We start from the raw sequence: 14,938 nt of genomic DNA, 5'->3' as shown, positions 1-14,938 counted from the left end.
ATGAGCGACGGCGAAGCTGCTTTTTCTCAGCCGTTCTACTCCCACTCTCCCAGTCCTCTTTCAATTTGGTGAAGGCCGACACGCTTATTAAACCTAGAGGGCAGAACTCAAGGTCGCAGTCAATGACAAGGAACATGTCGAAGGAATGATCTGGAGCATATCTTCTCCACTTATTGTACATGTGGCGGACAGGGATTTTTTCCAGACGAAGGGTGATGCATTGGGGGGTGGGGCCAGGCCCCACAAGTCAGCGTATAAATTGGCGCGTGGTGACATCAGGCGAGCGTCCTGATGTCACCGCGCGCCATCGCGTTGTTTAGTTGGGTGAGCATGCGATGAAGTGCGAAGCACACCCACCGTTAATTAAAGGGCTAGTTAGGGGCCTTTACTCGGCAATCGATGCCGATTTTCAAGCGCCCGTGTGATCCTTGTGTCAGCGCACGGGTGCAACGGGCAGGCGGGTAAGTGACTTTTTAACAAAACTCACCCAGGGGTAGGATATGAGGGCTCAGTGGAGTTGTCAATGTTTTATGTGAAGTATTTATTGCAGAAAGTGTTTTAAACTTGCCTGTGTGATCTGCAGCAGTTCAGAACGAATTCCAGCTGCTTTCTCTGTACTTTGAACCTTCAGGTCAGCAGTCTGCAGTCAGTAATCTTTATCGGGCCTGCAGCTTTCTGAAGGCCTCCATTTAGCCTGGGGGTATGGGTTCTGAACTCTCCACTGGAGGCAGCTCCTCCGAGGATGAAGGGAGGGTCTGAATAAGAAGGAGTCCAGGACTGGACAATCATCCTCCAGGGGAGCCACCTTTGGGAGTACAGGCACAGGCACAAGGGACACAGGGCCAAGCGGTAGTCCAAGGTGGAAGGGGCCGCAGAAGACGTCACTATCCTGCTGCCAGGGTGTACAGGTGGCGAAGCAGCTACCTCAATAAGTCTGAGGTGCAGTGCCGAAGGAGACTCTGACTGTCAAGTGAGACAGTCAACTATATCTGTTAGATGATTGGCCCTGAGATCTCCACTAACTGTGTGGGTGGACACCCCATGTCAGCGGCTCTAAAGGTCACAGTTGCCCTCAGCTTCTATGCCTCTGGCTCTTTCCAGGGCTCAGTGGGTGATCTTTGCGGTATCTCCCAATCAGCTGTCCACACTTGTGTCAAGCAGGTTACAGATGCTCTGTTCAGATGGGCATTGACCTTTATCCACTTCCACTGGGACCAGGCAAGTCAGGCACAACGAGCCAGAGGCTTCATGGTCATTGCTGTTTTCCCCCGTGTCCAGGGTGCAATAGACAGTACACATGTGGCCATCAAGGCGTCAGTGGGTGAGCCCGGTGCCTTTGTCAACAGGAAGGGCTTCCACTCCATGAACGTGCAGATAGTGTGTGATCACAGGATGCAGATTTTACAAGTCTGTGCAAGCTACCCAGGCAGCTCCCACGATGCCTACATCCTCAGACACTCCCAGGTGCCGGGGCTCTTCAGTGTTCCAGCTCGGCTGGATGGGCAGCTGCTGGGTGACAAGGGCTATCCCCTCAGAAGGTGACTATTGACACCTCTCTGCCATCCAAGAACAGAAGCTGAGCAGCGGTACAATAGGAGCCACGCCTCCACAAGGTCTGTGGTGGAGAGAGCCATCGGTCTTCTCAAGATGTGCTTCCGATGCCTGGACCGCTCAGGGGGCGCATTCCAGTACCTCCCAGATCGCGTCTCTGTGATAGTGATAGCATACTGCGCTCTTCACAATCTTGCGCTGGAAAGGGGCGATGCAGTTGATGATGAAGACCTTGACGCAGTGGATGCGGCTGCACACGATGACTCCAGCAGTGGATGGAGGATGAGGAAGCACAGGGTGATGATAAGGGGCTGAACGTCGACCCACAACTACATCAAGGAGGCAGGGACACCCGGGAGACTTTAATCCAACGAACTTTCAGCTAGCTCCACACAAATGGATCAGGAGGACCAGCATTGCCTGGTGCTTCCACACATGGCACTTAGGTGCTATATCTTCCACCTCATCAGCTGCAACTAAGGGCTTATTACATAAACCTCAATGGCCACTCAAACACTCATGATATGTCTGTGAAACATACAAATGCAGCACAAAGGAGCCACCCTCAGCCATGGTAACACGTGTGGATTTTATTTTCATCCATCATATGGGGCAACAAAATGAATTCATAATGTTGTTACAACGTTAAAAAATGTAAATTCCCTAATCTCGGACCATCACAAAAGCACCAGTGAGAAACCGGTGGTGTGCCTAGGGTGCCTTATGCTTATGTTTACGGGTGCTACGTCTGGGTGCCACCCCATCGCTCGGACTGGCTTCTGAGCCAGTCCGCTGACTCTGCTGTCCTGTTGACATCGATGACCTTGGCGGACATCCTCTGGCCTGTGGCCCCGTCTGGGAGGGATCTGCCTGGTCCACAGCTGGCATCTCCCCAGTCGTCTCAGCTTCAACAGATGCAACAGTCACTGGGAGAGGGGCGGAGGAGCTGCTGCCCTCTGGAGCGCCCTGAGAGGTCCCACAGAGACGCCAGGCAGCTGCTGCGGTGACATGAGGTCGCTTCGGACCTACCTGATCACCACAGGTGGATAGGCGCCGAGCTGGGACATTTGGTGCCCAGACCATCTCCCACATTGCCAATGACCACCTGTGGCCACTAGCACTGTGAGGGCTTGCAGGTCAGAACATATCTCCAGCAGAAGCTGAAAAAAGCAAAAGCAGATGCTGGAAATCTGAAACAAAAACAACAACAACAACAGCAACACCCAGTTATTTTAGTTTTTGTCCCAGCAGAAGCTGGTTATTCTGCTGGAAGCCCCTCTCCATGAGAGTCACCAATCTCTCCATGGAGGAAGCCTGACGCTCTGACATGAGGCTCATGGCATCACTGACGCTCCGCGTGGATTCTTCCACCATGGAGACCAAGTGAAGCACACTCTCAAGCAACACTCCCAGATGCTCCCGCGCACCCGGCCGCTTTTCCTGCAGCTGCTGTGTGGCGGACAACTCCAGAGACACTTCATCATGGACCGACTCAGCATGTGCCTGGTTCCCTGCAGCCCTCTGACTGCTGGCGCCATCGGCACTCTCTGCCTGTGCCAGCTCCTCCAGCGATTGTGAAGTGCCCTCTCCTCTGTGCTCCGGGACACTAGCCGATGTTATAATTCCCACCGATGTGGTAGTCGCTGCGCTGGTGCCTGCCTCGCTGAAATGGTGTGACACAGGTTCAGGCCCCTCGGGTGTGAGGGGGCATCTGCACTTCCTCATGGCGGCCATGTTCTGATGATGCTGAAATTAACAAGGACAGTGGATCAGTTAGCATTCAGTCAGTAACACAATTCATCCCCTTCCCCCCAGGCTCATAATGAGCTCAACCTTCAAGAACCTAAGGAGTCAAACATTGGTGGGGTGGCAAATAGTCAGGAGGAGGCCCTAACATTACAGGTGGATACAGACAGGCTGGTCAGGTGGCCTAAGGAATGCCACATGGAATGTTATGTGGATAAGTGTGAGGTGATGCACTTGGGCAGGACAAACAAGGTACGGGAATACACGAGGAATGGTAGGACCGTGGAAAGTAAGGGCGGTTAGAGGCATGTCGACAAGCCCGTTAAGGTAGTGGGACAGGTACATAAGGCGTTTAACAAGGTAAAAACCATACTTGCCTTTATTAGCCGAGGAATAGAATATAGGAACAGGGGGGTCATGTTGCAAGTGCAGAAAACGCTGTCGAGGCCACAGCTACACTTCTGCGTTCAGTTGTGACAGCGCTTCATGAGAGGGATGGCATTGGGGTGGAGAGAGTGCACAGGTTCGTGACCAGGATGCAAGCTGGCCTGGAGAGTTGGAGTTTTGAGGAAACATAGCATACACTGGTGAAATTTGCCGTGGAGCACAGGAGATTGACGGGTGACATTATTGAGCTTCATACCGTTATGAGGGGCATAGATCGGATGGACAGAAACCAACATTTCCCCTTGGTGGAGGGATGACTAACCTGGTGGCATTTATTTAAGGGGCATGAGGTTGACAGGTGAGGTGATGAGGAACTTTTGGACAGAGTTATGTGGGACGCACTGGCTGAAAGGGTGGTGGATGCAGAAACCCTCCTAAGATGTAATAAGTGTTTGGATGTGCAGTAGCGATGCCATGGCATGTAAGGCCAAGGGGATAGTGGTCAGAAATGGGATAAGGCGACTTTGGAAGGTGCTAGAGACACATATCTTTGAAGGGCTGAGGGACCTTTGTCTATGACCCACATGTCTGACTGTATCAGCCTGTGAATGGGCAGTTTTGCTGCATTAACGATTCCAACAATCATCAGTGCTTTGGATGGTGGGAAGACAGAGCGGATGGGACTGTGGGCCTCAATTACCTGGCCGCTGCATCCCAGCCTCACTGACACCTGTGGACCTGGGCGCATGGTGCATTTCTAGCTCCAGGGCCTCCTGCTCGAAATGGCTCAAGATGATGAGCTGGGCCTGGCTGCCTCCAGTCCGTGAACATTTGTGCACATTGTGCGCGTTTTTCTCCTGCGGAACAGAGAACACCATTTATTGGGGCTGATCACTCACGTAATCTGCACGCACACGCCGCACCCCAACCACAGTGGCCCATCTGAGGCCTCCAGTACCTCCTGTCCACGATCACCAAAATATAATACGGCTGCTCCCAACCACCGCCCCCCCCCGCCACCAACAGCCACCTTGGACACATTCGGCGTCCATCACTTTCAGAAACACACAGTCTTAGCCTCTATGGAAAAGAGGCGCAATTAGGTGCGGCACTGAGGCCAACAGATGGCTCTTGGCCACGACACCTTGAGGCTCCCCTTCCACCATCTCATCACCATGAATAGGACATATGTTGAAGTTATGAGTAGGCGCCTAGCTGCATCTCCTGCAAGTTGCCTCCAGACTACTCAAGTGCGAGTAAGACCAACACATGGTGCGGGGGAGAACCCATCTTCTCATTAACCACTAAGGCTGATGCAAGCATGGGCACTATCTGCTTGCCCACCCAGCGAATGCCAAATGCCGAATATAAGTCAATGCAGTCACGACACTAAGACGGGGAGGGGCCCTCAAAGGCTAAGGCTACCAGCTGGGTTAAATGCCCATGGCCAACATGGTACTCACCCTTCCAGAGTGCAACAAATTGTTGAACCGCTTACGGCACTGGATCCAGGTGCGCCGCACCACATTGTGGGAGCTCACCACCTCCGCCACCTCCTCCCAGGCACGCTTCATCATGTGGGGGGTCCTCCTCCTCCCATGCTGGGGAAACAGCACCTCCCGCCATGCTGCCACCTCCTGGACAAGGGCAGCAAGGCAGTCATCAGAAAAGCGAGGGGCACATTGGTCCCCGCTGGCCTACCCTGCAGCCTGCCCTGCTCCTGTGGCCTTTCCTCTACATCGGCCCGCTATGCAGACCCCCTGCGGTGCCACCTGTAGCTGGCCATGGCGAACAGCCTAAAGGAGGCTGCCTGGCCTTTTTTTGTACAGGCTGACGGGGCTCCACTGGACCCGGCGATCTGTACACGCCCTCCACAATTTTAAAACTCTAGCTCTCCACAGGAGTGTGAAATGCGCTGGACGGGCCTTATTTGGCCTGCCCGCGCAAAATGGTGGCGCAGCCCCAATTCCACCGGTAATCAGGTCCGCGGCTGCCCGCAATAACTTCAATCTGCCTGCCCGCTGAACGGAAACTTTAGGCCAAGGTTTTTGTAACACAACCATAAGTAATTTTGGTTCTATTTCAGACAGAGGCTCCACTTCTCATCAGACCCTATTTAATGGAAATGACCAAGTCCGAAATTCATTGCGTAATGACTGGAGGTTTTGCCACAATTGCTGGCAGTGTACTAGGAGCTTATATCTCCTTTGGGGTAAGTGTTCTTTTTATGGTTCAGGCCCTTTCTCTCCACTCTGTCAATGCACTATCTAGAGTTAGAAACTGTCTCTTCTCTTGTACCCTTCACACAAAGGATAGTGGAAATCTGGAACTATTGCCCCAAAACAGCTGACATGGTTGAAGGTCAATTAAAAATGTCAGAACTGAGACTGATAGTTTTTGATAGGAAAGGATATTATGGGTTCCTAAACCAAAGTGGTTAGATGGAGTTAAGAAACAGATCACCCATGGTGCAACTGAATGGTAGACACACTCAAGAGGGTGAATGGTCCACTCCTGGTTCTACAAATGGAAGTAGCATATCACTCAGCTAACATCTTTACTGATGAGCTAAGCACCAGAGCTTCATGTAGATGCCTAGCACTCTGTCCTCTGTAATAATCAAACAACATATCATACTGGTTAAACGTGCAAGCCAATTGGAGTTCTTTGAAGAAGCAACATGTGCTGTGGATGAAGGGGAACAAATGGATGTACTGTACTTAGATTTCCAGAAGGCATTTGATAAGGTGTCACATCAGGGATTATTGCAGAAAATAAAAGCTCATGGTTTAGGGGGTAACATATTGGCATGGATAGAAAGTTGGCTAGCTAACAGGAAACAGAGAGTAAGCATAAATGGGTAATTTTCTGGTTAGCAAGATGTAACGCGTGGTGTGCCACAGGGATCAGTGCTGGGAACTCGACTTGTTATAATAGCTAAGTTTGCTGATGACACAAAGCTAGGTAGGGAAGTAAGTTGTGAAGAGGACACAAAGAGGATACAAAGGGACATAGGTAGTGAGTGGGCAGAGATCTGGCAAATGGAGCATAATTGAGAAAATATGAAATTGTTAATTTTGGCAGGAAGAATAAAAAAGAAGCTTATTATCCAAATGGTGAGAGTTTGCAGAGCTCTGAGATGCAGAGGATTCTGGGTGTTCTAGTGCATGAATTGCAAAAGGTTAGTATGCAGATACAGAAAATAATTAGGAAAGTCAATAGAATGTTATCATTTATTGTGAGGGGAGTTGAATACAAAAGTAGGGAGGTTATGTTTCAGTTATACAGGACATTGGTGAGGCCACATCTGGAGTACTGTTCACAGTATTAGTCTCATTATTTAAGGAAGGACGTAAATGTGTTAGAAACAGTTCAGAGAAGATTTACCAGACCAATACCTGGAATGGGAGGGTTGTTTTATGAAGAAATGCTGGACAGGTTAGGCTTGTATCCACTGGAATTTAGAAGAGTAAGAGGCAACTTTATTGAAACATGTTAGATCCTGAGGGGTCTTGACAGGGTGGATGTGGAGAGGATGTTTCCTCTTGTGGGAGAATCTAGAACTAGGGCTCACCATTTAAAAATAAGGAGTCATCCATTTACAGAGATGAGGAGAATTTTTTTCTCTCAGAGGGTCGTGAGTCCTTGGAACTCTCTTCCTCAAAATTCAGTGGAAGCAGAGTCTTTGAATATTTTTAAGGTAGGGCTATATAGATTATAGATAAGCAATGGGGAGAAAGCTTATTGGGGAATGTGGAGTTGAGGTTACAAGCAGATCAGCCATGATATTATTGAATGGCGGAGCAGGCTCGAGGGGCTGAGTGGCCTACTCCTGCTCCTAATTCATATGTTTGTATGAAAAGAAGCTCAATCCTCTTCTCCAAGTGCACAAATTCCTTGTGGAGAATGGAGAACTCCTGCTTCTCCCAACCGCTGGAAATCTTTTCAGCAAATCTTTTCAGCTTCTTCTGGCTTCTCCCACTCCTTGTCAAGTTCCCTGGACAAGATCGGCACCTAACTCCACCAGACAAACCACAACACTGTATAGTAAAACCTGTCTAAAGCACATGCAAGTATAGAGGATATTTCTTAATATAGGACTGGTGTCATAATCTGGTGGGTTAATTTAACTCCAGTTTCACTCCTTCTTCACCCAGTTCCAAATGCTAAACAGTATTCCTAATTTTTTTTAGTAAATAACCCATGAGTTATCAAGAAATTGACAGAAAATCTGTGGTGTTGGTCAGTGTCTTTTCAATCAACTGCTTCAATTAAATGAAGTTCTGATCTTGTGTTGCAGATTAATGCTTCCAGTTTGATAGCAGCCTCAGTGATGGCGGCACCATGTGCACTCGCTCTATCGAAACTCAGCTACCCAGAACTAGAAGAATCCAAATTCATGAGTGAAGAAGGAGTGAAACTGGATTGTGGGTGTGTGACATTAGCCTGTTAACTGATAGTGACCATAATGCTCATTTTAGGGTGTAGAAACTTTGGACTACCTTACGTTCAGCAGTATGGAGCGCCATAAGTTCAGTGCATTACCCTCAAAGACCCAGCATCAAAATCCAGCTAGAGGGATTGGGATGAAAATGTGATCTTCTACTGGCTAGGAAGGTCCCAGAATCGGATTTCCATGGGGAACTTCTCCTGATCTTCTGCCTTAACTTGGGTGTAAGTGGCCACATCTAGTGCTCCCGCCAATATTATAATGGGAGATCAGGAGAAAGTCCTTTTCAGAAACTCGATCTCCCATTGAAATGAGTTGGCCAGCCTCAATCCACCTCCTATGGGCCCAAAGCAACAGGCTATGCAGAAATTGGCATTAAATTGCTGGCCACTTTGATGGTGTTGGATGGTGTATGAATTGTGAAAAGACAGATTGGTGTTGGAGCTGAGTTTCAGACCCGACAGTCTGACTGGCCGAGGTGTATTTGTTAAAACAGTGTAGGTATCTAACTCACCAAGGCTCCTTCGACAGCACCTTCCAAACCCATGACTTCCACCACCTGGAGGGACAAGGGCAGCATACACATGGGAACACCACCGCCTGCATTTCCCCTCTAAGCCACACACCGTACTGACTTGGAAATATATCGCTGTTCCTTCACATTCATTGGGTCAAAGTCCTGGAACTCCCTCCTTAACAGCGCTGTGGGTGTACCTACAGCACATGTGCTGCAGCGGTTCAAGAAGTCAGCTCATCACCACCTTCTCTAGGGCAATCAAGTATGGGCAATAAAATTGCTGGCTTAGCCAGCGACATCCATGTCCTGTTAAAAGAATAAAAAAGAGATGAGATCTTCCAATCTGGGAGATCTTGACATGGACACCATTGAGGGGATTGTAATGGCCTCAGCCCAGCAGAAACTGGGCAGGATGAGAGTTAAAATCAAAGTGGGAGATTTGTCACCCACTCTCTGCCTCACCCACAACTTCCCGCCAGTGTTTTTTATTGAGTGGATGAGATGCCCACCTGATTTGAGTTATTGCCCCATAAAGACAGGCAAATCTGTGCCCTAACGTTTCGATTTTAATGGTCTAGTGAGTGGTGCATCCTCCATGATTGCTACGCAGTAGACCATGGACTCGATGGACCAAATGGGCCTCCCTCTGTGTCATATTGACTCTTATAATTCTATGTCTCTAACTTCAGCTCTAAGGTAGCTCAAAAGTTTCTTTCTGAGGGGCCAGGGAGAGCAGGAGTGCCCCTTCATGCCCCACAATGAAGGTTTGGGCCACAGTCACCCTGGGTTCCCTCTCATGGGCCAGCTACCCTCCCAAAATCCCCCTAATCCACCAATGACTTACCTGAGTGCCAACAGGACACCCAATATTGCCCACTTAGAACTCATGAGCTGCCTTAGAGGCCTGTTTCATTGAACTACCAGCTGGCAAAATTTAACTAACCAAAAATAAGAAGAGGTGATATTTAGAGTGACACCACAAATCCCACCCAGAATCAAGATGATTGATTAATTCCCCTGCCAATCACCGCAGGAACCTGCTCTGCTGGAAGTGACTGAGATTGACTTACACCCTCACTATTGTGATTTTTTTAACTATCCTCCCCTCAGAAAGAACCCTGATGTACTCGAGAGGTGCTGTTCGCTGTAGTTTTAATAATGAGTTTGGGGACTCTGAATATTAAAGCTAACAAGTAGCAACCCCCACCACGCCATGCCCACTCATACCACCAGCTCATTGGCTGACACAATGATGTCAATAATCACTCTGAATTTTTTTAAAAACTATCTTCAGTTAAATGGAGAGAATGGAAAAATTGGGATTGTTCTCCTTAGAGCAGAGAAGGTTATGTTCAGTTATGATAGAGTTCTCAAAATCATGAGGGGTTTTGTTAAGAGCAAAAAAGGAGAAAGTGACTGGTGACAGAACAGTCCGTAAGCAGAGGACATAGATTTGAGATCATTGGTAAAAGAGCCAGAGGGGTGATGAGAAAAAACAAATTTAAAAAGCATGTTTATTTGAATGGGAAAAATTTGCCAGGCCAGGGAGGAAAGAGCCGGGGAGTAGAACTAATCTTTGAAAGAGAAGGCCCAGGCAGAAGGAGAAAAATGGCTTCCTTGTATGCTGTGTGAATTCCTCAAAATGAGAGAGTAGATTATCCAATTCCACATTGGAGTGAAAGTAACTATTATTTTCATATATTCCCCTTCAGAGGAGAACAGAATATTCTAGAAGCTGCAAGTAATGGCGCCTCTGCCTCTATAAGTCTGGTTGCTAACATCGCTGTGAACCTGCTTGCATTTTTGGCCGTTCTGGAGTTTTTAAATGCAGCTCTCTCCTGGTTTGGAGGTATGGTGGACAACCCAGAGCTTAGCTTCCAGGTACAGTATAATTATTCCGTGTAGCTCCATCTAACAATCGATCAAGAATTTGCACTTGCTGTTTTGGCTGTGTCCACTTCACCACCTAAAGAACACCATTGTCAAAGGGGCTGTGCAAATCAGTTTACGGTAATTCCACCTCCCAACTTATAGCTACAGAGAGATGTCATGGCTGTTGTATGTGTTGGTCCAGAGCTTGTAATGTTGAACAATAGTGCTTATTGGTAACACGTAACTATTTACATATGTACAAAGCAAAGCCCAGACTAGGAACTAACTTCATGTTGTCTTCTCCTTGACCCTCTCCATACAACTCTGTCCCCTGCCTACATCATACTGTGGGCGATACTGTTCTCCAATCTCCCATTAACCCTTGCTATGCCAAACATCCTAATACTACAATGGCAACCCAGTTAACCTAAATAATTGAGAAATATCTGAAAGAAGCAATAAAATGGTGAGACAAGGGAGCCACTTTGTGAAAGGAATTACTTACTTCAGCAAAAGGTATTGTACAGATATTACAATGCAGAAACAGGCCATGTTGGTGATTATCCTCCACATGATTATCCTAATACTGTGTACCCACCCTGTTCCTTTAGCCCTTTCTCCTGCTTTCCTTTCACTTTCTCAAATAACTTAAATGTTGATGTGGTGTCTGCTTCGGTCACTAACTCTGCTTGTGCATTCCACAGCTTCGCAATGCTTTCTATGAAAATGTTTCTCCTGCATGGTCCTAAGTCTCCTACATTTTGTATGGTATCTATGTTTTTTCATTCTAGACCCCTTACACATTGGAAACAGTTTATTCAAATTGCTTTGTCACATCCCTTCATAATTTAAACATCTCTAGGAAATGAATCATATAATCATCCTACCAGGCAACATCCTAGTGAATCTACCCTATACTCTCTCTGTTGCCTCAATATCCTTCCTGTAGTTGAGCCCATAAATGTACACACTGCTCCAACTGTGGTCTTACTAAGGTTTTATATAGGTTTTGTTATGTATTCACTGATTTGCTATATATCTTATATGTCTGATTTATCTCAGAACAATACAACTAAATCTGCAAATGTTTAATTTACAATACTTTAAAACATCTCAGAACCTACTGGATTTGTACACACACATGATGTCAGCTAAAACCCAGGTCTTTCTCTCTGGAAGCTTCTCTCCCGATCCACACACAGGCTTAAACAATCAAGTACAGTTATATAGATCAGGGAACAGACTAACATAATCAAATGCAGATCAAATAAACCATTGAACACACCAGATTTATCACCACATTTCAAGAACATAAGAACAGTCATGATCTTATTGAATGGTGGAGCAGGCTTAAGGGGCCACATGACCTAAATCTGCTCCTATTTCTTATGTTCTTAAGGTTTCTGTATTCACAGGATCTTAACCATAAACTTTTTTTTTTGCAAAAATATACTTTATTCATAAATCTTCAAAAACATTTCGAAACATTTCAAATCACCATTACAAAAATACAAACAGGTTCAACTTTTACAACATGAAACAAGGTGTATCAGAAAAATCAATGAATATTTCAATCATTGGCAGACATACATTTTAATCTGTACAGCCTGAGGGGCTCTTTACAGTTCCCAGCCCCCCAGTGCACTGTGGCAGAAAGGTCTTAGGCAGCGACCCTTCCCCATTGCGCCTTTGCGGCGGCTGCCCCAAGCTTAACTGTGTCCCTCAGCACGTAGTCCTGGACCTTGGAATGTGCCAGTCTGCAACACTCGGTCGGGGACAACTCTGTGCGCTGGAAAACCAACAAGTTTCGGGCAGACCAAAGAGTGTCTTTCACCAAGTTGATGATCCTCCAGCTGCAGTTGATGTTTGTCTCGGTGTGTGTCCCTGGGAACAGCCCGTAGAGCACAGAGTCCTCTGTCACAGAACTGCTCGGGATGAACCTCGACAGCAACCACTGCATCTTTCTCCAGACCTTCTTTGCAAAGACACAATCTACAAGGAGGTGAACAACGGTCTCTTCCCCACCACAGCCACCTCAAGGGCAATGTGCAGAGGGGGTGAGACTCCTGGCGTGTAGGAAGGATCTTACAGGGAGGGCCTTTCTCACCACCAGCCAAGCTACATCTTGGTGTTTGTTGGAAAGTTCTGGTGATGAGGCATTCTGCCAAATGACTTTGTCAGTCTGCTCAGGGAACCATCCCACAGGATCCACCCTCTCCTTTTCCCGCAGGGCCTTTAAGACGTTACGTGCCGACCACTGCCTGACGGACTTGTGGTCGAAGGTGCTTCTCTGCATAAATTTTCCCACGAGGGACAGGTGGTACGGCACGGTCCAACTACTTGGAACGTTCCGCGGCAGCGTGTCCAGACCCATCCTTCGCAACACCGGGGACAGGTAGAACCTCAGCATGTAGTGACACTTGATGTTTGCGTACTGAGGGTCTGCACACCGCTTGATGCAGCCGCACACAAAGGTGGCCATCAGTATGAGGGCGATGTTGGGCACGTTTTTTCCCCCTTTATCTAGAGGTTTGTACATCGTGTCCCTGCGGACACGATCCATTTTCGACCTCCAGATAAAGCGGAAGATGGCTCGGGTGATCACCACCACACAGTAGTGTGGAATGGGCCAGACCTGCGCCACGTACAGCAACAGCGAGAGTGCCTCACACCTGATGACCAGGTTCTTACCCACAATGGAGAGGGAGCGTCGCTCCCACATGCCCAGTTTCCTTTTCACCATAGACACTCGCTCCTTCCAGTTTCTAACGCATGCCCTGGTCCCTCCGAACCATATCCCCAGCACCTTCAGGCCATCAGCCCTGACAGTGAAGGGGACAAAGGATCGGTCAGCCCAGTTCCCAAAGAACATGGCCTCGCTCTTCCCACGATTTACCTTGGCTCCCGAGGCCAGTTCGAAACGGTCGCAAATGTGGATAAGTCTGTGCACTGACAGCGGATCCGAGCAGAAGACGGCGGCATCGTCCATGTACAGGGAGACTTTGATCTGAGTGCCTCCACTACCTGGGATCGTCACTCCTCTTGTGCCAGGATCCTTCCTGATGGACTCAGCAAAGGGTTCTATGCAACACACGAAAAGAACAGGCGAGAGAGGGCAGCCCTGCCTGACTCCAGATTTAATAGGAAAGCTATCTGATTCCCACCCATTGATTGAGACTGCACTACTGATGTTAGTGTAGAGCAGTTGGATCCAATTGCGAATTCCCTCCCCAAACCTCATTTTGGAGAGTACATCCACCATGTAGGTGTGCGATATTCTGTCAAAGGCCTTCTCCTGATCCAGGCTGATGAGGCAGGTATCCACACCCCTGTCCTGTACATAGGCAATCGTATCCCTGAGCAGCACGAGGCTGTCAGAGATCTTCCTGCCCGGCACAGTGCAGGTCTGGTCAGGGTGGATCACCAATTCCAGAGCGGATTTGACCCGATTGGCGATGACCTTGGACAGAATTTTATAGTCCACATTCAACAGTGAAATGGGTCACCAATTTCTAATTTCCTCCCTTTCCCCCTTGTGCTTGTGGATGAGGGTGATAATGCCTTTCCTCATGGATTCTGAGATACTGCCAGCCAGGAGCATACTCTCGTACACTTCTAGCAGGTCTGGGCCGATCCAGTCCCACAGAGCCAAATACAACTCTGCCGGCAAGCCGTCGCTTCCGGGAGTTTTAGTCTTCTCGAAGGACTCAAGGGCCTCAGTCAGTTCGTCAGGAGTTAGCGCTTTGTCCAGACTCTCCCGTGTACTGTCATCTAAGACCTCCGTGATAAGAGGACAGGAAGGACTGGGAGGCCGTGCTGTTTGTGGGCTTCACATCATATAATCCGGCATAGAAGGATTTGCAAATCCTCAAAATGTCAGATTGCAATGACTTTACTGAGCCGTCTTCTTCCTTCAGGCTGCTGATCACAGAGCTCTCTCTGTGTACCTTTTGGAAGAAGAAACGTGAGCACATCTCATCCTGCTCCACGGAGCGGACTCTGGAACGGCAGATGATCTTGGAGGCCTCCGAGGCAAAGAGCGAGGCTTGCTGGCTCTTCACCTCTTGGAGTTCCTCCTTGACATCGACCCCCATCGACCGCAGCCAGAGCAGATTCTGCATGTTTTCCTGGAGTCGGGACATTTCCCTCTGTTCCTTTCTAGCTTTCTGGGTGCCTTTGAGGACGAAAAACCTCTTGATGTTTCCCTTGATCACTTCCCACCAGTGTGTCAGTGACTCAAAGTGGGGTTTCATGGTTCTCCAACCTTTGTAATCCCTCTTGAGCTCCTCAATGTTCTCTGGGGTCAGCAGTTGCATGTTGAGCTTCCATAACCCCCTGCCAACCCTCTGGTCCTTCTCTAAGTGACAGTCAGCCAGTAGGAGGCAGTGGTCAGAGAAGAACACCGGCTTGACGTC

General features: G+C 48.3%; 1 protein-coding gene across 1 annotated transcript in view; it reads left to right on the top strand.

The window, feature by feature from the left end:
* slc28a1 (solute carrier family 28 member 1) overlaps positions 1-14,938 on the top strand; it is a 68,909-nt gene that overhangs the window by 43,295 nt on the left and 10,676 nt on the right. Inside the window, exons 11-13 of the mRNA XM_041178475.1 lie at positions 5,771-5,896; positions 7,985-8,115; positions 10,364-10,532. Of these exons, the coding sequence (XP_041034409.1) occupies positions 5,771-5,896; positions 7,985-8,115; positions 10,364-10,532 (426 nt within the window). The remainder of the gene's footprint in view (positions 1-5,770; positions 5,897-7,984; positions 8,116-10,363; positions 10,533-14,938) is intronic.

Source organism: Carcharodon carcharias, chromosome 32 (genome assembly GCF_017639515.1).
Source record: "Carcharodon carcharias isolate sCarCar2 chromosome 32, sCarCar2.pri, whole genome shotgun sequence".
Classification (NCBI taxonomy): domain Eukaryota; kingdom Metazoa; phylum Chordata; class Chondrichthyes; order Lamniformes; family Lamnidae; genus Carcharodon; species Carcharodon carcharias.
The sequence above is the reverse complement of the archived record's forward strand: the minus strand, read 5'-3'. Positions and strand labels throughout refer to the sequence as shown.